The 22074-nt window shown below is 41.3% G+C and overlaps 1 protein-coding gene and 1 long non-coding RNA gene across 2 annotated transcripts; both read left to right on the top strand.

Annotated features, from left to right (window-relative positions):
- Nucleotides 1-16305: 16305 nt before the first annotated feature.
- On the top strand, nucleotides 16306-17705 carry LOC104120051 (uncharacterized). Its single transcript, XR_011410829.1, has 2 exons — nucleotides 16306-16672; nucleotides 17121-17705. It is a non-coding gene; the product is annotated as an uncharacterized lncRNA (long non-coding RNA).
- Nucleotides 17706-18964: 1259 nt separating this feature from the next.
- On the top strand, nucleotides 18965-20675 carry LOC138906743 (MAR-binding filament-like protein 1). Its single transcript, XM_070196272.1, has 2 exons — nucleotides 18965-19649; nucleotides 19774-20675. The coding sequence occupies exons 1-2, from the start codon at nucleotides 18965-18967 to the stop codon at nucleotides 20673-20675; spliced, it is 1587 nt and encodes a 528-aa protein (XP_070052373.1).
- Nucleotides 20676-22074: the final 1399 nt, after the last annotated feature.

The following is a 22074-nucleotide window of genomic DNA, read 5'->3' as shown; positions in this document are numbered from 1 at the left end:
AGCCCTAGGTATATCGGACCTTTTGAGATTCTGGAGAGAGAGGGAGAGGTGGCTAACGGGCTTGCATTGCCACCTAGTTTATCAGCTGTTCATCCGGTATTCCATGTGTCCATGCTTCGAAAGTATCACGGCGATCCGTCCCATGTGTTAGATTTCAGCTCTGTCTAGTTGGACAAGGATTTGACTTATGAGGAGGAGCCGGTGGCAATTCTAGCCCGGAAAGTTCGCCAGTTGAGATCAAAGAGCTACCCTTCAGTTCGAGTGTAGTGGAGAGGTCAACCTATTGAGGTAGCTACTTGGGAGTCAGAGTCCGATATGCAGAGTAGATATCCCCACCTTTTCACCAGCCCAGGTATTTTTTATGTCCGTTCGAAGACGAACAATTATTTTAGAAGTGGAGAATGTGATGACCCAAAAGGTCATCTTATGTTTTAGAACTCAAATCTGCGCTCTTAAGCCTAAAAAATCTCATTTCTACCCTCCTCAATTTGCATGCGCAGTCCGGGCAGGTTTCCGGAAAGCTTTTATGTTGAAAACTAATAAAAATAAGAATTTTTGCTTTAAAAGTTGATTTTAGTTGACTTTGGTCAACAATTTTGGTAAACGGGCCCGGATCCATGCTTTGACGATCCCGGTAGGTCCGTATCGAATTATGGGACCTAGGCGTATGCCCGGAATCGAATTTGGAGATCCCTAGCTTGAGTTATGAATTTTTGATAAAAATTAAAAGTTTGGAAATTATTTATTTTTAAGAATTGATTGATATTTGGCATTGTTAGCATCGGGTTCATATTTTGGTTCCGGAGCCCGGTACAGGTTCATTATGATATTTAAGACATGTCTGTAAAATTTGGTGAGAAACGGAGTCGATTTGACGTGATTCGGACGTCCAGTTGAGAAAATAGAAATTTTAAAGTGTTCTTGAGAATTTCATTTATATTGGTGCTAAATTTAGAGTTCTAGGTGTTATTTTGGTGATTTTATCGCGCGAGCAGGTCCGTATGATATTTTTAGACTTATGTGCATGTTTGGTTTGGAACCCCGAGGGCTCGGGTGAGTTTCGGATAGGCCACGGGATGTTTTGGACTTGGAAAAAATTTGGTTTTCTGCAGATTCTGGTGTCTGTCAAATCCTTCTTCGCGTTCGCGAAGGTCCTCTCGCGAACGCAAAGAGTAACCTGATAAGGCTAAGACTTCTTCTCCGCAAATGCGAAGTGATGGGGGAATTACACTTCGCGAACGCGACCGGCTCAACGTGAAGCATGTGGGGACATGGGGGGGGGGGGGGGTCGTTCCTTCACCGCGGATGCGAGCAACATCTCGCGAACGTGAAGGCCAGGGGGGAGTAACCATCACGAACGTGAGCTGGGTCTCGCGAATGCGAAGGCTTAGCAGTCAGTACCTTTCGCGAACGCGACAGTGGCCTCACGAACGCGATGCACACAGTCGCCCAGTGCATAAAACAGAATCAAACACGGGTTTAAGCCATTTCTTCAACATTTTTCAAGAACCAAACGGGTAGAGGCAATTTTCAAGAGTCATTTTCTTCCCCAAAGTGTTGGTAAGTGATTCTAAACCATTTTCTTTCAATTGCCCATTTCATTCCTTGAATTATCAACCAAAAATCTAGAGTTTTCATGGTAGAATTAGGGGTTAGGGTAGAAACTAGGAATTTCGGAAATTTGGGGATTTAGACCTCAATTTGAGGTCGGATTCCAAAACTAATTACATATTCGGGCTCGGGGGTGAATGGGTAAAAGGATTTTGGTCCGAACCTCGAGTTTTGACCAAGTAGGCCCGGGGTCGATTTTTCGACTTTTTGGAGGAAAATTTGGGAAATTTAATTTATGCAATATAATTGATTCCTTTAGAAATATTTGATATTATTGAGTAATTTTTGAATATATACGAGTGGTTTGGAGGTGAATTCCAAAGGAAAAGCTGTGATTGAGAATTAAGTGGTTTTCGGAGCGAGGTAAGTGTTGTGTCTAACCCTGACTTGAGGGAATTAGGAACCTTAGATTACTTGTTAAGTGAAATCCATGTGAGCGGCGTATATGTGAGGTGACGAGTACTTATGCGCCGCCAATTTACTTATTTTCCATGTTTCTTTGTTTTTCTTATATTGTCTTTTTCCTATGCTAAATTGCTACGTGTTATACTAGTGTTGTTCAATTTATCGTTCTTATCATGTTTACGGATTTTTCGGTGATAATTGAGTTTTTATTTCAAAGTTGAGATTGATATTATGGAACCAAATGTTGCAGTAAGGTTTGTACTTGTTATTCTATCTACCTGTTGTTATTTATGCACTGCATTATGGTAAGGGAGAGTGTTAATACACGAAGGGTGATGCCGTGCCATATTGTGAGTGTTAATGCACGAAGGGTGATGCCGTGCCATATTGTGAGTGTTAATGCACGAAGGGTGATGTCGTGCCATATTGTGAGTGTTAATGTATGAAGGGTGATGTCGTGCCATATTGTGAGTGTTAATGCACGAAGGGTGATGCCATGCCATGATATGAGAGTTAATACACGAAGGGTGATGTCGTGTCATTTCTATTAATTTTATGGTGAAATTGAGAGTAAAAGCACGAAGGGTGATGCCGTGCATTTTTTTCCTTATTGTATTCACTATTCCTATTGATTCATGGTATATTGACTGCTCTGGTGATCATTTTGTTGTAGTTCTTTATCTTGTATTCCCCTCAGTATGTTCCCCTCCCGACATTTCCTGTTTAGTTCTTCATTTCTGTTATTTGTATATACACTGTTGAATTGTACAGGTGTAGGTGCCTTGCCTTAGCCTCGTCACTACTTCTTCGAGGTTAGGCTCGACACTTACCAGTACATGGGGTCGGTTGTACTGATACTGCACTCTGCACTTTCTGTGCAGATTTTGATACCGGCTCTGGTTGATCGAGATTTTGCTATTGGTCCGTTGTTCGGAGACTCAAGGTAGATCTGTCGGCGTCCACAGACCTTGAAGTCCCCGTCTATCATTTTTGTTCTATTGTTTCTTTTTTTTCAGACAGTTGTATTTCTTTCAGACTATTACTTGTAGTAAATTCTAGAATGCTCGTGAATTGTGACTCCAGATCCGGGTGGTAGTAATTAATATAGTTTTATGATATTTCGCACTTATTATATTTTATTTGAGTTAATTATTGTTATTTACTAAATCGAAATAAGAAAATAGTTTAATGATTCTCTAACGTTGGCTTTATGACAAGTGAAATGTTAGGCGCCATCAAGGTCCCGTCGGTGGGAAATTTCGGGTCGTGACACTCGTGATCATTCCATGTATTCAGTTAGAGTTCGTGACTCAGTACTACCAGTCTTGGGAAGTTGTATATTCATATTTATTCCGCTGTTAGTTTTGGTTACTTATTTAATTTTTAAAAAAATTGTTTCACAATGTAATAGAAATCGGCTTACCTAGTCTTAGAGACTAGGTTCCATCACGACGCTTGTGGTGGGATTTTGGGTCATGACAATAATGCATAAGTACTCGTCACCTCACTTATACGTTGTTCCACAACATCTAAACATGTAGCAAATAGACAAACAAGTCATATTCCCTCAAGTCAGGATTAGACATAACACTTACCTCGCTCCAAAGGCCACTCAATGCTCAATTACCGCTTTTCCTCTAGAATTCACCTCCAAACCACTCATATCTATCCACAAACGACTCAATAATATCAAATATTGCTAAAGAAATCAATTACAATGCATAAATTTAGATTCCCCAAACTTTCCCCCAAAAAGTCAAAAATCGACTTCGGGCTTGCTTGGTCAAAACCCGAGGTTCGGACCAAAATCCATTCACCCATTCACCCCCGAGCCCGATTATATAATTTATTTCGAAATTCGACCTCAATTCGAGGTCTAAATTCTAATTATGCAAAAATCCCTAATTCTACCCAAACCCCCAATTTCCACCATGAAAATCCTAGATTTTAGGTTGAAAACTCGTGAAATATAATGGGTAATTGAAAGAAGGTAGGTTAGAATCACTTACCAACAATTTGGGGAAGAAAATCTTTTAGGAAAATCGTCACTAGGTCTTCTAGTTTTCAAAGTTTTGAAAGAATGGCAAAATCCCGTAATTGGGACTGTTTTAAGTCACTGGCGCCAGGTGTTCATTGCGTTCGCGTGAAACTTGACGCGTTCGCGAATAGCATGGCCCAAATGGCGTACGCGATCGCAAGTAACTCCACGCGTTCGTGAAGGTCTAGCCTGACTCACCTCCGCGTTCGCGAGACTGGGCTCGCGTTCGCATAGAGTTACCTCATCTCCCCTGCCCCATCTATCTAACGCTACGCGTTCGCGTGTGGCTGGTCTCGTTCGCGTAGAGCAGGGCCCCCAATGCTCTGCGTTCGCGACCAAGGTTTCGCGTTCGCGTACATTAAAATCTCCCTCAGCCCATTTTACCCTTCGCGATCGCGGGAATATATTCGCAACCGCGAAGAAGGAAACACCAGAAACCAGCAGAAGTGAAAATCAGCAAACTTTCTAAGTTCAAATCATCCTGTAGCCTATCCGAAAATTACCCTCGGGGCTCTAAACCAAAAGTGCACACAAGTCCAAAAATATCATAGAACTTGCTCGCGCGATCAAATCGCAAAACTAACACCTAGAACTACAAATCGGACATCAAATCAAATGAATTTTTCAAGAAAACTTTAAAACTTCTATTTTCACAACCGAACGTCTGAATCACGTCAAATCAACTCTGTTTCTCACCAAATTCGACAGACAAGTCATAAATATTATATTGGACCTGTACCAAGCTCAGGAACCAAAATACGGACCCGGTATCAACAAAACCAAATATCAGTAAATTCTTAAAATCATTAAACTTTCAACTTTTAATTTTCCATCAAAATTTCATATCTCGAGCTAAGGACCTCGGAATTCGATTCCGGGCATACGTCCAGGTCCCAAATTACGATACAGACATACCGTGACCGTCAAAAATACGGATCCGGGTCTGTTTACTCAAAACATTGACCAAACTCAACTCAAATGGTTTTCAAAGTAACATTTCATATTTTTTACAGTTTTTAACATAAAAGCTTTCCGAAAACACGTCCGGACCGTGCACGCAACTCGAGGAGGGTAAAATGAGATTTTTAAGGCTTCAGATCACAAAATTAGGTTTTAAAACATAAAATGACCTATCGGGTCATCACATTCTCCACCTCTAAAATAACCGTTCGTCCTCGAATATAGAATAGTACCTGGGCTGGAGAAAAGATGTGGATAAATACCCCGCATGTCCGACTCGGACTCCCAAGTAGCTGCCTCAATGGGCTGACCTCTTCACTGAATCCGAGCTAAAGGATAACACTTACACCTCAGCTGTCGAACCTGTCGGGCTAGAATAGCCACCGGCTCTTCCTCGTAAGTCAAATCCTTGTCCAACTGGACAGAGCTGAAATCTAACACATGGGACGGATCGCCGTGATACTTTCGGAGCATGGACACATGGAATACCAGATGAACAGCTGCTAAATTAGGTGGCAATACGAGCCTGTAAGCCACCTCGCCCACTCTCTCCAGAATCTCAAAGGGCGCGATATACCTAGGGCTAACCTTGCCCTTCTTTCAGAATCTCATTACACCTTTCATGGGTGATACCCGAAACAACACTCTCTCTCCGACCATAAATGCAACATCACGAACTCTATGGTCGGCATAACTCTTCTGCCTAGACTGAGTTATACAAAGTTGATCCTGAATAATCTTGACCTTATCCAAGGCATCCTGTACTAGATCTGTACCCAACAACCGAGCCTCCCCCGGCTCGAACCACCCAACTGGAGACCGACACTGCCTACTATATAATGCCTCATAGGGAGCCATCTGAATGCTCGACTGCTAGATGTTGTTGTAGGCAAACTCTGCAAGGGGAAAGAACTGATCCCACGATCCTCCAAAGTATATAACACATGCGTGGAGCATATCCTCCAAGATCTGAATAGTGCGCTCGGACTGCCCGTCCGTCTGAGGATGAAACGCTGTGCTCAACTCAACCCGTGTGCCCAACTCACGCTGTACTGCTCTCCAAAAATGCAAGGTCAACTGCGTACCTCGATCAGAAATAATGGACACGGGCACACCGTGGAGACAGACGATCTCGCGGATGTAAATCTCTGTCAACCACTCCGAAAAATAGGTAACTACCACAGGAATGAAATGCGCTGACTTAGGCAGCCTGTCCACAATGACCCAAACTGCGTCGAACTTCCTCTGAGTCTATGGGAGTCTAACAACGAAATCTATAGTGATATGCTCCCACTTCCACTCAGGAATTTCTATCTTCTGAAGCAAACCACCAGGTCTCTGATGCTCTTACTTTACTTGCTGACAATTTAGACACCGTGCTACATAAGCAACTATATCATTCTTCATCCTCCTCCACCAATAATGCTGCCGCAAGTCCTGATACATCTTGGCAGCGCCCGGATGAATAGAATATCGAGAACTGTGAGCCTCCTCAAGAATCAACTCGCGAAGTCCATCCACATTAGGCACACAAACACGGCCCTGCATCCTTAAAACTCCATCATCTCCAATAGTAACCTGCTTGGCACCACCATGTCGCACTGTGTCCCTAAGGACTAATAAATGAGGGTCGTCATATTACCGATCTCTGATATGCTCAAACAAGGAAGACCGAGCGACTGTACAAGCTAGAATATGGCTGGGCTTTGAAATATCTAACCTCACAAAATAGTTGGCCAAAGTCTGAACATCTGATGCAAGTGGCCTCTCACCGACTGGAATGAACGCAAGGCTGCCCATACTCGCTATCTTTCTACTCAATGCGTCGGCCACCACATTGGCCTTCCCAGGGTGGTACAAAATAGTGATATCATAGTCTTTCAATAGCTCCAACCTCCTCATCTGCCTCAAATTGAGATCCTTTTGCTTGAACAAATACTGAAGGCTCCGATGATCCGTGAAAACCTCACATGACACACCGTAAAGATAGTGCCTCCAAATCTTCAGCGCATGAACAATGGCTGCCAACTATAAGTCATGGACATGGTAATTTTTCTCATGAACCTTCAACTACCGCAACTTATACGCAATCACCCTGCCCTCCTGCATCAATAGTGCATCGAGCATAACACGGGACACATCATAATATACAATATAAGATCTTGAACCTGTGGGCAACACCAACACCGGCGCTGTAGTCAAAGCAGTCTTGAGATTCTGAAAGATCGCCTCACACTCGTCAGACCATCTGAACGGGGCACCCTTCTGGGTCAACCTAGTCAATGGGGCTGCTATAGATGAAAACCCCTCCATAAATCGACGGTAATATCCCGCCAAACCCAAGAAACTCCTGATCTCCGTAGCTGAAGTGGGTCTAGGCCAGTTCTAAACTGCCTCAATCTTCTTAGGATCTACCTGAATGCCCTCTGATAATACAACGTGCCCCAAGAAAGCGACTGAATCAAACCAAAACTTGCACTTTAAAAATTTAGCATTGAACTAGCTGGCTCTCAGAGTCTGAAATACAATCCTGAGATGCTGCTCATGCTCCTCTCGACTACGGGAGTAGATCAAGATATCATCAATAAACACGATCACAAAGGAGTCCAAATAAGGGTTGAACACTCGGTTCATCAAATCCATGAATATTGCTGGGGCATTTGTCAACCCGAAGGACATCAGCAGAAACTCATAATGCCCATAACGAGTCCGAAAAGCTGTCTTAAGGACATCGGATGCCCAAATTCACAACTGATGGTAGCCAGATCTCAAATTAATCTTCAAAAACACCTTGGTACCCTGAAGCTGATCAAATAAATCGTCAATCCTCGGCAATGGATACTTGTTCTTGATGGTGACTTTGTTCAACTACCGATAATCTATGCGCATCCCCATCTATCCATCTTTCTTCTTCACAAACAACACAGGTACACCTCAGGGCGAGACACTAGGTCTAATGAAGCCCTTATCAAGAAAATCTTGCAACTGTTCCTTCAATTCCTTCAACTCTGGTGGGGCCATACGGTATGGCGGAATAGAAATGGGCTGAGTGCCCGGAGCCAAATCAATACAGAAATCAATATCCCTGTCGGGTGGCATCCCCGACAGGTCTGCAGAAAACACCTCTGGAAACTCACGAACAACGGGTACTGAATCCATGGAAGGAACCTCCACACTAGAATCGCGTACATAAGACAAATAAGCTAGATACCCCTTCTCGAGCATACACTGAGCCTTCATATAAGCGATTACCCTGCTGGTAGAATGGCCAGGAGTCCCTCTCTACTCTAATCGAGGAAACCCCGGCAAGGCTAAGTTCACCGTCTTGGTATGACAATCCAATATAGCGTGATAAGGTGGCAGCCAATCCATACCCAAAATGACATCGAAATAAACCATATCGAGAAGTAGAAGGTCTACACTAGTCTCAAGACTTCGAATGGTGACTACAGATGAACGATAAATGCGGTCTACAACAATAGCATCCCCCACAGGTGTGGACACGTACACAGAAGCACTCAAAGAATAACGAGGCACAACTAAATATGAAGCAAAATAGAATGACATTTTGGAATAAATAGAACCCAGATCAAATATAACTGAAGCATCTCTACTTCAAACTGAAACAGTACCTGTGATAATAGCGTCAGATAACTCAGCCTCAGGGCTGGATGGAAAAGCATAACACCGGGGTTGGGCCCTATTACCCTAAACTACGTCTTTGGGATGGTCTCTAGCTGGCTAGCCTCCACCTCTAATGGCCTGACCTCCACCTCTAACAGTCTGGCCTATACCTCTGGCTGCCTGACCCCTGCCTCTGGATGGCTGAGCAGGTGGTGAAGCAACTGGTACCGGAACCATGGCACGAGAACCCTGATGCTGTGAGCTTCTCGATGCCCGAGGGAAAAATCTAGCAATATGCCTCGGATCACCACAAGTATAATAGGACCATGGCTGCTGTGACTGATGACCCTGAAACTGACCCTGTCGACCTGGGTAACCACCCTGAAAACTCTAGAGCGGAGGTGCACTAACAGAAGCTGGTGGTGCACTATAGGCTAGCTGGTCAGAATAAGGCATACGAGGGCCACAACCACCTGAGGCACCGTGGGATGCCTGGAGTGCTAAATGAAACAACCTGGGAGGATGGCCTCTACCAAAAGTACCCCTGCCTCCGGATGATGCACCGCTGAAACCCCTGGAATGATGTGGTCTCTTGTCAGAGCCCTGACCTCCTTGAGCAAGAACCATCTTGACTCGCCTGGCGACATTGGCAGCCGCCTGAAAAGAAATCTCACTCCCGGTCTCCTTAGCCATCTGAAATCTGATAGGCTGAGCAAGTCCGTCAATAAATATCCTCACCCTCTCTCTTTCTCGGTAAGAAGCAGAAGAATAGCATGACGGGCCAAATCCACAAAACAGGTCTCATACTGAGTAACAGTCATACTGCCCTGCTGGAGACGCTCGAACTGATGGTGATACTCCTCTCTCAATGTGATAGGGAGGAACTTCTCTAGGAATAGCTGAGAGAACTGGTCCCAAGTACGAGCAGGTGACCCAGCTGGTCTGGTCAACAAATAATCCCTCCACAATTTCTTAGCAGAACCAGTCATCTAAAATGCAGCAAAATCGACCCCATTGGTCTCCACTGTACCCATGTTCTGTAGCACCTCATGACAGCTGTCAAGATACTCACGGGGGTCCTCTGAAAATGCACCACTGAAGTGAACTGGAAAGATCTTAGTAAACCTATCCAATCTCCATATAGCCTCAGAAGACATAGCTGGCCCATCACCGGCATGTGCCGCAACAACCGGCTAAACTACTCTAACTAGATGAGCTGCTGGAGTCTAATACTGGGAGCCATCTGCTCCGGAGTGTGAGTAGCAGGAGTTTGGGCTCCTTCTCCAGCCTGAGAGATGGCTGGTGCCATGGGAAATGTGCCAGTCTGGGCCACACTCTCCATAAGGCCCACCAAACAGACCAAAGCGTCCTGAAGCATTGGTGTGGAAATGAACCCCTCCGGGACCTGAGCTGGTCCGACAGGCGCAGCCTGGGCTAGAACCTCCTCATCAAACTCTTCCTGAGGCTCCACCACTAGTGCCGCTACTCGGGCTTTGGGCTGAGCCCTGCCCCGGCCTCTAGCACGGCCTCGGCCCCGACCTCTGCCCCTCGTAGGAGCTTCCACTAGAGCTCTGGCTGCTGCTCGGCTAAAGATGCGGTACGTGTTCTCCCGCCATCTGCGAGAAAATAAGAGTAGAAGAGTTTAATTAGCATTGTGAGAACAAAATTGCACGACAGAGAAGAATATAAGTGAAATTTGTTCCTAAACTTCATAGCCTCTGGGAGATAAGTACATGTGTCTCTGTACCGATCCCCCAGACTCTACTAAGCTCGCTTGTGAAATGTGAGACCTAAGGAACGTAGTGCTCTGATACTAACATGTCACAACCCGGAATTCCCATCGTTGGGACCGTGATGGCGCCTAACATTCCACTTGCTAAGTAAGCCGACATTAGAGAATTATTAAGCCAATCCTTATTCAATTCAATAAATAACAGCAAATAAGCTAAAATGGAGTACAGCAAGTGCGGAATAATATAAATACTTCATTAATTACTACCACCCGGATCTGGAATCACAACTCACGAGCTACTATGATTTACTACAGATAGAGTGTGAAAAGGAAAAAAAAATACATTGTTTTGAAGTAAGGAAACAGTAAATGATAAAACTAGGAAGAGACTCAATGGTCTGCGGACGCCTGCAGATCTACCTTGAGTCTCCTGACAGCAAATCCAAGCTGCTAAGCCTCACCATCAGCTAAGGACCGGTACCCAAATCTGCACAAGAAGTACGGAGTGCAGTATCAGTACAACCGACCCCATGTACTGGTAAGTGTCGAGCCTAACCTCGACGAAGTAGTGACGAGGCTATGATAAGACACTCACATAATAAACCTGTACAGATAACAGTATATGTACAAGAAAACAACAATAACAGCTAAACATGTACTATTGGGAGGGGGAACATGCTAAATAGGCACAGGATATAGGAGATACAATGGAAATGATAACCAGAGCAGTCAACACGCTTTTAACCAGTGAAAAACAACTAAATACAATGAAGAAAATTGCACGGCATCACCCTTCGTGCTTTTACTCTAAGCCTCACAATATAAATCAATAGATAGGGCACGACATCACCCTTCGTGCATTAACTCTCATAACATGGCACGACATCACCCTTCGTGCATTAACACTCATAATATGGCACGACATCACCCTTCGTGCATTAACTCATAATATGGCACGGCATCACCCTTCGTGCATTAACACTCACAATATGGCACGGCATCACCCTTCGTGCATTAACACTCTCCCTTATCATAATGCAATGAACAAATAACAACAGGGAGATATAATAACAAGTACAAGCCTTACTTTAACATTTGGTTCCACAATACCAACCTTAACTTCGAAATCAATACTCAGTTATCACCAGAAAATTCGTAAGCATAATAAGAACGATCAATTTATCAATACTAGTCTAAACATGGATAACATGAACAAAGGAAGCTATAATTGCAAGAAACCAAGCCCCCACCCGCATGCTTTAACCCGACTATAACGCATAAGTACTCGCCACCTCACATATACGTTGTTCCCCAACATCTAAACATGTAGCAAATAAACAAACAAGTCATATTCCCTCAAGTCAGGGTTAGACACAATACTTACCTCGCTCCAAAGGCCACTCAATGCTCAATTACCTCTTTTCCTCTAGAATTCACCTCCAAACCACTCATATCTATCCACAAACGACTCAATAATATCAAATATTGCTAAAGAAATCAATTACAACGCATAAATTTAGATTTCCCAAACTTTCCCCCAAAAAGTCAAAAATCGACCTCGGGCCTGCTTGGTCAAAACCCGAGGTTCGGACCAAAATCCATTTACCCATTCACCCCCGAGCCCGATTATATAATTTATTTCAAAATCCGGCCTCAATTCGAGGTCTAAATTTGAATTATGCAAAAATCCCTAATTCTACCCAAACCCCCAATTTCCACCATAAAAATCCTAGATTTTAGGTTAAAAACTCATGAAATGTAATGGGTAATTGAAAGAAAGTAGGTTAGAATCACTTATCAACAATTTGGGGAAGAAAATCTTTTAGGAAAATCGCCTCTAGGTCTTCTAGTTTAGAAATTTTTGAAAGAATGGCAACATCCCGTAATTGGGACTGTTTTAAGTCACTGGCGTCATGTGTTCATCGCGATCGCGTGAAACCTGACGCGTTCGCGAAGAGCATGGCCCAAATGTCTTACGCGATCCCAAGTAACTCGACGCGTTCACAAAGGTCTAGCCCGACTCACCTCCGCGTTCGCGAGATTGGGCTCGCGTTCGCGTAAAGTTACCTCAACTCCCCTACCCCGTCTATCTAACGCTACGCGTTCGCGTGTGGCTGGTCGCGTTCCCGTAGAGCAGGCTCCCCAATGCTCCGCGTTCGCGACCAAGGTTTCGCGTTCACGTACAACAAAATTTCCCTCAGCCTGTTTTACCCTTCGCGATCGCGAGAGTATATTCGCGGCCGCGAAGAAGGAAACACCGGAAACCAGCAGAAGTGAAAACCAGCAAACTTTCTAAGTTCAAATCATCCCGTAGCCTATCCGAAACTCACCCGAGCCCTCGAGGATCTAAACCAAAAGTGCACACAAGTCCAAAAATATCATATGAACTTGCTCGCGATATCAAATCGCCAAACTAACACCTAGAACTACGAATCGGACACCAAATCTAATGAAATTTTTAAGAAAACTTTAAAACTTCTATTTTCACAACCGAACGTCCGAATCACGTCAAATCAACTATGTTTCTCGCCAAATTCAATAAAAAAGTCATAAATATTATAGTGGACCTGTACCGGGCTCCGGAACCAAAATACGGACCCGGTATCAACAAAACCAAACATCAGCAAATTCTTAAAATTATTAAACTTTCAACTTTTAATTTTCCATCAAAATTTCATATCTCGAGTTAGGGACCTCAGAATTTGATTCTGGGCATACGCTCAGGTCCCAAATTATGATACGGACTTACCGGGACCGTCAAAACACAGATCCGGGTCTATTTACTCAAAATATTGACCAAAGTCAACTCAAATGGTTTTCGAAGCAAAATTTCATAGTTTTCACAGTTTGTAACATAAAAGCTTTCCGGAAACACGCTTGGACCATGCACACAACTCGAGGAGGGTAAAAATGAGATTGTTAAGGCTTCAGATAACAGAATTAAGTTTTAAAACATAAGATGACCTATTGGGTCATCACATTATTACTTGCATTCAAATATTTATAAAAATTTTACTCCCTTTTATTGTCATTTTATAAATATATATTAGAGCTTCGATTACTATAAATAAAATTATTTTTTTTTATTCTACCCATTTATTTCACTATAGAACATGTTACTTAATTACTATTTCTCCCTCTTCTTTTTTCGTCTCAGGGATAATTTTCCTTTTGTTATATAAATTTTTAAAACTGAAATAAAAATATCATGATTTAAGAAAAGTAAAAAAAAAAAGGAGACAAAGGTTGATATGTAAGGGTAAAAATATGTGTTAAAAAAGTCAATGGACATAAAGGGAGGGGGAGAGGGGGGGGGGGGAATGACTATTGTTCAATGTTGAGGTAGGAGATTGATTTTTAAAGCAAAGTTGAAGTGTAAAAATGATTTTCACCCATTCCGGTGAGAAGCAAATTTTGTTTCACAATTATGTTATTCATTTTACTCCTTTTTTTTTCTTCTATATTTTTCTTTTCTTTTTTTCTTTTTTTCTTTCTTTCCTTTCTTCTTTCTTTTTCCGAACTTCAGGGGGGTTGACTTTTGTTGACTTTTTCATGGGATCGGGTTGCGCGCCGCAACACACACATATATGGGTCCGCTTAGTCCAATCCTGAAGTTCGGACCAAAACCCGATTACCCATTCACCTCCCAAGCCCGGTTATGTAATTTATTTTGGAATCCGACCTCAATTTGAGGTCTAAATCCCTAATTTATAAAAATTCCTATTTAGGTTGAAAACACAAGATTGAAAGAAACTAGTTTAGAATCACTTACCAATGATTTGGGGAAGAAAGGTTCTTTAAAAAATCGCCTCTAGGATTTCTTGTTTTGAAAATTTGAAGAATAAGCAAAAATCCCGTCTAAGTCAAGTTTTGATCAATTGCAGATGTCGCATTTGCGACCTGGGGTTCGCAAATGCGAACCCCGCAAATGCGAAGAGTCTATCACAATTGCGAAGACCATCACATCTCTGCATTCATCGCATTTGCGATGAAATATTCGCAAATGCGAACACTGATCCTCCGCAAATGCGACCATCTGATCACATTTGTGATCACTGCCCCCACCTGTCCCACTTCACAAATGCAAAGCATTCATTGCAAACGCGAACATCATATGGCACAGCTACTCTTCGCAAATGCGATGAGTAGCTCGCAAATGCGATGCCTGATCTCGCAATTGCGAGATCAGAGGCTGCACCAGAACTGAAACACCAGCAAATATTTTCTAAGTCCAATTTCACTCTGTAGCCTATCCGAAACTCACCCGAGCCCTCGGGGCTCTAAACCAACTATGCACACAAGTCTAAAAACATCATACGAATTTGCTCGCGCGATCAAATAGCCAAAATAACATCTAGAACTACGAATTGAATACCAAATCAAATGAAATTTTCAAGAAAATTTTGAAACTTCTATTTTCACAACCGGACATCCGAATCACGTCAAACCAACTCCGTTTCCCACCAAATTTGACAAACAAGTCATAAATATAGTAATGGATCTATACCGGGTTTCAGAACTAAAATACTGACCCGATATCCAAAAAGTTAAACATTGTTCAAACATTTCAAATTCATTAAGCCTTTAACTTTTAAATTTCTACAAGGTGCGATAACTCGGGTTAGGGACTTTCGAATTCGATTTCGGGTATACGCCCAAGTCTCAAATAACGATACGAACCCACAGGGACCGTCAAAATACGAATCCGGATCCGTTTGCTTAAAACGTTGACCGAAGTCAACTCAAATGGATTTCAAGGCAAAATTTTCATATTTTTCTCATTTTTTAACATAAAAGCTTTTCGGAAAGACGTTCATACTGCGCACGCAAATAGAAAAAGACTAAAATAAGGTGTTTAAGGCTTCAGAATACAGAATTGGGTTCTAAAATATAAGATGACCTATCGGGTCATCACACATGTTTTCTATAAATTTAGAAGATCATTTTTACGCTATTCAAAGGGCCTCACAAATTTTATCTTATCTATTATCTCCGACAACCTTTTGATTTAAGATAAAAGTTTTCCGGTGGGTGATGTAGGGCGGCCGGCAATAAGGAGCAGAGAGAGACGGGGAAGAAAGAAGGTTATGCGTACAAAGGTGAGAAATGGTGAAGAAAGAGAGATAGAGAAAGAAAATGCAAAAGAAAAGAATAAAATAAGATTAAAAAGACAAATAAAAAGGTAAACTGAAAAAAAATTAAAAACAAAATGAATTTGACATGTGGCAAGCAAAGATTGGCGCCTGATTTGCACTTCTTCTTTTGAAATTGGAGATGACTTGAAAAAGTGGTATTTATTACACTTCTAATTAATGAAGGGAGGTCATAAGGCAACCGTATTTTTAAGGAGTGCAACTAGAACTTTGGTACACTAATGGGGTAATTAAGTATTATTTCTAAATAAAAATGGATGCACTTTATAATTATATTAAATATTATATCCCATGACAAGATCTCAAATATTTTTAGATATTTTTAAAGAAAATTTTATATAAAGCCTTAAAAGTATATAAAAAAAATATATCTATATGCCGGTTTGGTTTGAGTTTTTTTTAACCAAACAAAATTAAACCAAACATATCTATTTTTTAAATTGATTTGATTTAATTTTTTGATTTGATGTAATTTTTCGATTCGATTTGAACATCCTTAATTATAATGTTATTTTATAGATGCTTAAAATATAAAAGATTTGTTTAAATATATATACATTTTGACCCTATTCACTTAAACGTTACAATATTTTGAGCCTCCAAAACTCTGAAATTTGAACCCTACACATAAATTGGGATAAAGAAATACTTATTATAATAGTATTATTATTAATTATTAAAAACGAAATTGAAGGGGAGAATAGGGCTTTTCTGAATTTCCAAAAGCCATTTTCGAGAAACGCGACCGTACTCGGTTACCAAGTCAGTGGTCTGATATCCAACTGTCATTACAAGTAAATCTATTCATTGTACTGTACATCGATATCATCACAACTGATTGCTTTTATTTATTTTCTTATAAAAATATATTTATGTATGTTTGTCTCTCCTCTAAACTATTCTTCTCTCACCTTTTCTCTCGGAGCTAGTTCCTCCTTCCATTTCTTTTCACATGTCCAAAATTCAACTTGTTGTTTTCATGGGCGTTCTTACTTCTCCGGCTCTGAAAATTCTTACCTCCCCGAGTCTGAAAATGGTCGTTTGTGTGGAAGTCATGGTTCATTTAATAGAAATATCAATTATATCAATAGTTTATCGCTTAACTTCCAAGAACAGACTGAAAGGTGGATCTGATCACTTCTGTGGTAGGTACGGGGTTTTGGTCATAATTCAGCATGTTGTCTTATCTCTAGTTTCAAATAACACGTATTTCTGCTCCTAGTTTTGGCAATTAGGTTAATCTTTCTAGCCAATGATATGACTTCTCTAGATTGACATGAGATTTCAACTGCATCTTCACTGAAAATAAGATTGAAATTTAGGAGCTTTTTATTTCCAGATCTATCAAATCAAGGTTGTCATGGTATCTTTTTCCCCAATTTTGAAGGAATTGAATTCTTTAGATTGGCGATGGGATTTCAATCATGTTCCGTTCTATCAAATCAAGAGGTAAAACAATTTTTTAGGAACCAAATCTGAAGCAATATGATTTTTACTGAGTCCAATTGAGGTAAAATATTCATGGTTAGCCTATACGTGGGTGAATAATTCATCTCCCAAAATTGATACACTATTTCTTTTTTGTTTTTTTGGTCAGTTCTATCAATTTTTAGATTACGTAGGAACTCGCAAGCAATCTTTCTCCAAAACCATCTTTGAAGAGTGTGAGTGCATTAATAGGAGTGGAGGGGTAGGTAGCAATTCGACCATTTCTCAGTTGATCAACGCTCAAAACAGTGTCACTGAACAAATAAGGAAGCTGAAGGCTCGGAATGCCATTCTCGAAGGTCAGTTCAGTCAGACCCAGGAGACAGCTGGTTCCAGTAATGCCCAAAACACAGAGGTTGCCTGCCTGACAAAGAAAAATGCTGCTCTCAGGAGACAAGTTGAAGACCTGAAGGAAAGGTTGCTAACCGAGCAAGGGTCTGCAAATGCTCGTATGAACAATCTTCTTAGAACCTTTGTCTCTTCCTCTGCCTCTAGGGCTCTCCCTTCCGGTGCTCCTTAATAGTTGTCATGTTTCCAGTGTCAAGTTCCTAGTGTTCGTCTTCCGTTTTTCGTCTTAATGATGTTTATGACTGGTACCTTTTGTTGTTTTTATTGTGGATGTTTTGGTAACAATGGAACTGTTCCCTGCTTAATTTTCAAAAAATTAATGAAAGCTTCATCCTTTTACTTTGTATGCCTTGTTCTTTTGCTCTGTTTTTAGTCAGAATTGTGTGCACACATATGACATGAGTTAACCAAGCTAGACTTCTTTTTACTTCTTGCTTGCTATAGATCTTTTTATGATGCCAAAAAAAGGAAAAATAATTGAGGGGAACAAGCTGGGGAACAGATTCAGGGGGAATACAGGAAACTGATATACCATTCTTGCTCTTAGGGAAAACTTCAATTATAAGTTTGTCATCATCAAAAAGGGGAAAATTGATAGGTTATATGTATCTCTGTTATGTTTTGATGATCTAACAAACTTATTGATAAGAGTCAGATAAGGAACCTGTTACACATGCTCATGTACGTAAAGAACAAGTCTCAGTTCGGGGACGTGGTTCAACTCTTCAGAGTCAACAACAGAGGGAACAGATGGCCACCAGTTCCCGTGGTGACTGTACAAGTCAACTCCTCACAACTGTAAAGTTGCTGCTTGCACACGCAACAGTGCAAAAACAGTGCAGCAGTCAACTTTATGGGGAATGCCCTTTATCTAAATTGCTTACATCATTCAAGTGATGTCATAAATGAGTTATTTATATCAAGCAAAGGTAAAACAAAATACTTGCACATTCAAGAATCGATCAAGCATTTTCTCTCAAGTTTGTGCCAATCTTGCAAGTGATTCTCAAGGGCATTACATGCCCCTAGTTGTGTTGCACCTCTGTTAAAGTTCTTTACTTGTAATTCCTACTTAGTTTAGTTAGAAGCATTGTGTAGGAAACATTTGTAAATCATAAACCTTTGTATTTGTGTCTTTGTTAGAGTTAGTCAAGTTGTAAGTCTTTGTAATAGAGTTATTACAAAGTGACTTGTAATAGAGTTGTTACAAGTTAGTGAAGGATTAAGAGGTTAATTCCTAGGTTACAATAGATTGTAATCTAAAATTTGCTCAGTAGTGAAGTTGAAATCCTACAAGGATAGGTCGTGATTTTTAATCCCGTGAGCTGGGAGTTTTTCACGTAAAACTTTTTTGTGTCATTTACCTACTGCAGTGTACGTGTGTTCTGTGGGAACTAATAGAGAACCTGATTCTCTATATAGTTTGGTGGACCCTCAGTTTCTATCAATTGGTATCAGAACAGGTTCTTTCTATCAGGCTAACACCTAAAAAGGATCCTCATGGATGCTCCACCAAACTTCAAGAAAGGATAATCAACGTATAGACCACTTGGATTCAACGGCCAATACTATGGTTGGTGGAAAACAAGAATGCATGATTTTATCATGGCTGAGCACTCAGCGTTGTGGGATGTAATCTGTGATGGACCTTTTGTTCCCATGAAAACTGTTGATGAGGGAACAACTACAGTCCTAAAAACGAGAAAAGAGTACAACGATGCTGACAGAAAGGCTATTGAGAAGAATTTCAAGGCAAAAAAGATTTTTGTCTGTGGCATCGGACCAGATGAATACAATTGCATCTCAGCCTGTCAGAGTGCTAAGGAGATCTGGGAAGCTTTTCAAACAGCACACGAAGGGACAACTCAAGTCAAGCAGTCGAAGATCGACATGTTGACAACTGAGTATGAGCTCTTCAGAATGAAGGATGACGAGTCCATTCAGGACATGCACACTCGCTTCACCTCTATCATCAATGAGCTTCACTCACTGGGAGAAATCATTCCCAAGAACAAACTTGTCAGGAAAATACTTAGTGTATTACCTGGTTCCTGGGAAAGCAAGGTAAACGCCATTACAGAGGCAAAGGATGTGCAGAAGCTGACCATTGATGAACTCATTGGTAATCTGAAAACTTATGAAATGAAGAAGAAGAACGATAATGAAAGAAGAGAGCTTAAAAGGGAGAAGAACTTGGTCCTCAAGACAAACAAAAATGACTCAAGTGGTGAGGATGCCGACATGGCTTACCTGACAAAGAGATTTCAGAAAATGGTTCGCAGAAATGGAGGTATTCCAAAAAGGGGCAGCTCTAGCAAGCCAAGAGACTATGACCTATGTCATAAGCGTGGGAAACCAGGACATTTTATTAAGGATTGCCCCCTCCTTAAGCAAGATCAGTACAAACACAACAGATAAAGCAGTCAAAAGGAACCAGGCTCCTGACAAAAAGTTCAAGAGAAAAGATGTCGCTGACAATATTGTGAAACAAGCTCTTGTTGCATGGGGAGACTCCTCCAGCAAATCTGGAGATGATGATGATCAAGGTGACAACTCCATGATGACAGTAGAAAGTGAAGCAGCTGAATATGATTCCATATTTGCTCTAATGGCTAAATTAGATGAGGATGAGGAAGATAACGATGAAGATGAGGTAAACTTTCTGGATGTTCAAAGAAATCTGAAATCCTATTCTCAAAAGAAGCTTATATCTTTGGCTAATATTTTAATTGATGCTTATCACAGTCTCATTAATGATAAAAATGCACTAACCATGGAACTAGGAGAAATAGAACACGAGAGAGATGATCTAGTGATGGTTGCGATTGATCTAAGAGAGACCACTGAGAGTTTAAATAGGGAAAAAGATATTTTGACTGAGAGAAGTGCAAACATAGATCATGAGAGAGATGGCCTATTGGTAGTAGTTGTAGACCTAAAGGAAACAATTGAGGAACTAAGGAGGGAAAGTAAGCCTATGAACACTCAAAAGGGAAAGGAAGTTGCGAGTGAGGGACACCTTCGGCTTGAAAATGAGCTAAAATCAGTGAAATCTAGTCTATGTGCTGAGCTTGAGAAAAACAGACAACTTCAGGAAGATCTAGGCAGAGTGAAGAGTGACTTAGATAAATCTCTTAAGTGGACCTGGTCCTTGATGCAATCACTGCTATGTATACGAATAGTGGGGGGGAACAAACAGGGAATCAGGTTCCAAAAAGAAATAACCCCTTACAACCCACACAGCAAGTACGTTATTGTTCCTGATAACTGGCTCTGCACTCACTATGGTAACACTGAACATTTCAAGGAAACATGAAAAGTCAAATTCCAGTCCCAGCAGAAAAACAAAGTTTTTGTTGAAAAGGTAATTATTGCAAAAAAAACTTGCTCCCTTATATAACAAACGTGTATTGCCTACTTGGACAAAAAGAACCCTGATTCACCCGTTTCCTCATTACAAGGGACCCAAACTTGTTTGGGTTCCTAAGTCTAATCTTTGATTCTCTTGTGCAGGGAGCAGTGAAAGGAGGCAGTCAAAGATGGTACATGAATAGTGGCTGCTCGAAGCATATGACTGGAAGCACTAATGATTTTCTTTCAGTCAAAGCCCCGCAAGGAGGGAGTGTATCCTTTGGAAATGGCAAAAAAGGATATATTCTTGGAGTAGGAAGAATTGAAAAGTCTCTCACTCACTCAATCGAAAATGTGTATTACGTGAATGGCCTGAAGTACATCTGTCACGATCCCAAATCCACTAGTCGTGATGGCACCTAACCCAACCCGCTAGGTAAGCCAATTAACCTATAACCAATTCCAATAACAATTAATAAAACGATCAAGTAAAGAAATATCTGAATCTTATACATTTCCCAAGAACTGGTAGTACAAATCATGAGCTTCTAATAATAGAGTTTACAAAGCGGAAATAAAGTAAATACATAGTTTGTTTGAAAAGTACATAGGCAGAGTTTTATAGATCTAAAGCTACCACGAACAAGAGGCAGCTACAACTGTGACGTAAGTACATCTTCAATTCAGCTCCCATCGAACACAGCAACCCGATCCATATATGACCATAAGGCTCGTTACGGCATGCAACCCGATCCATATATGACCATAAGGCTCGTTACGGCGTGCAACCCAATCCACATATATATAGTCGACTGCGCTCACTGGGGGTGTGCAGACTCCGGAGGGGCTCCTTCAGCCCAAGCGCTATAATGCTGAGGCGTGCAGCCCGATCGAAGGCTTGTTGCGGCGTGCAACCCGATCCAAATATATATATATATATAGTCGAAGGCTTGTTGCAGTGTGCAACCCGATCTAATAATATAATCAATATAATATGTTGCGGCGTGCAGCCCGATCCCAAAATATCACTCTCACTCAGGCCCTCAGCCTCACTCAGTCATTAATCTCTCCAGTCTCACTCACGGGCTCACAATGTCATGAAACTAGCCCGACAATAATGATATGTTGTATCAATAAACAAAAACTGAGACTGAGATATGATATGAATGCATGAATATGACTGAGTACGATATATCAATGAAATCAGTGAGATGACAGCAAGAAACAACCACTATGGGTCCAAACAGTATCGGCATAATGCCTAAACATGATATCTAGTATGATTGACAGCTTAACTACTTTATCACATGGTGAAAACACGGATATCAACAAAGTAGGGCCACTATACAGTGTCATGGAAACAA

This window comes from Nicotiana tomentosiformis, chromosome 1 (assembly GCF_000390325.3).
Source record: "Nicotiana tomentosiformis chromosome 1, ASM39032v3, whole genome shotgun sequence".
NCBI classification, from domain to species: Eukaryota; Viridiplantae; Streptophyta; class Magnoliopsida; order Solanales; family Solanaceae; genus Nicotiana; species Nicotiana tomentosiformis.
This window is presented reverse-complemented; position numbering and strand designations above follow the sequence as displayed.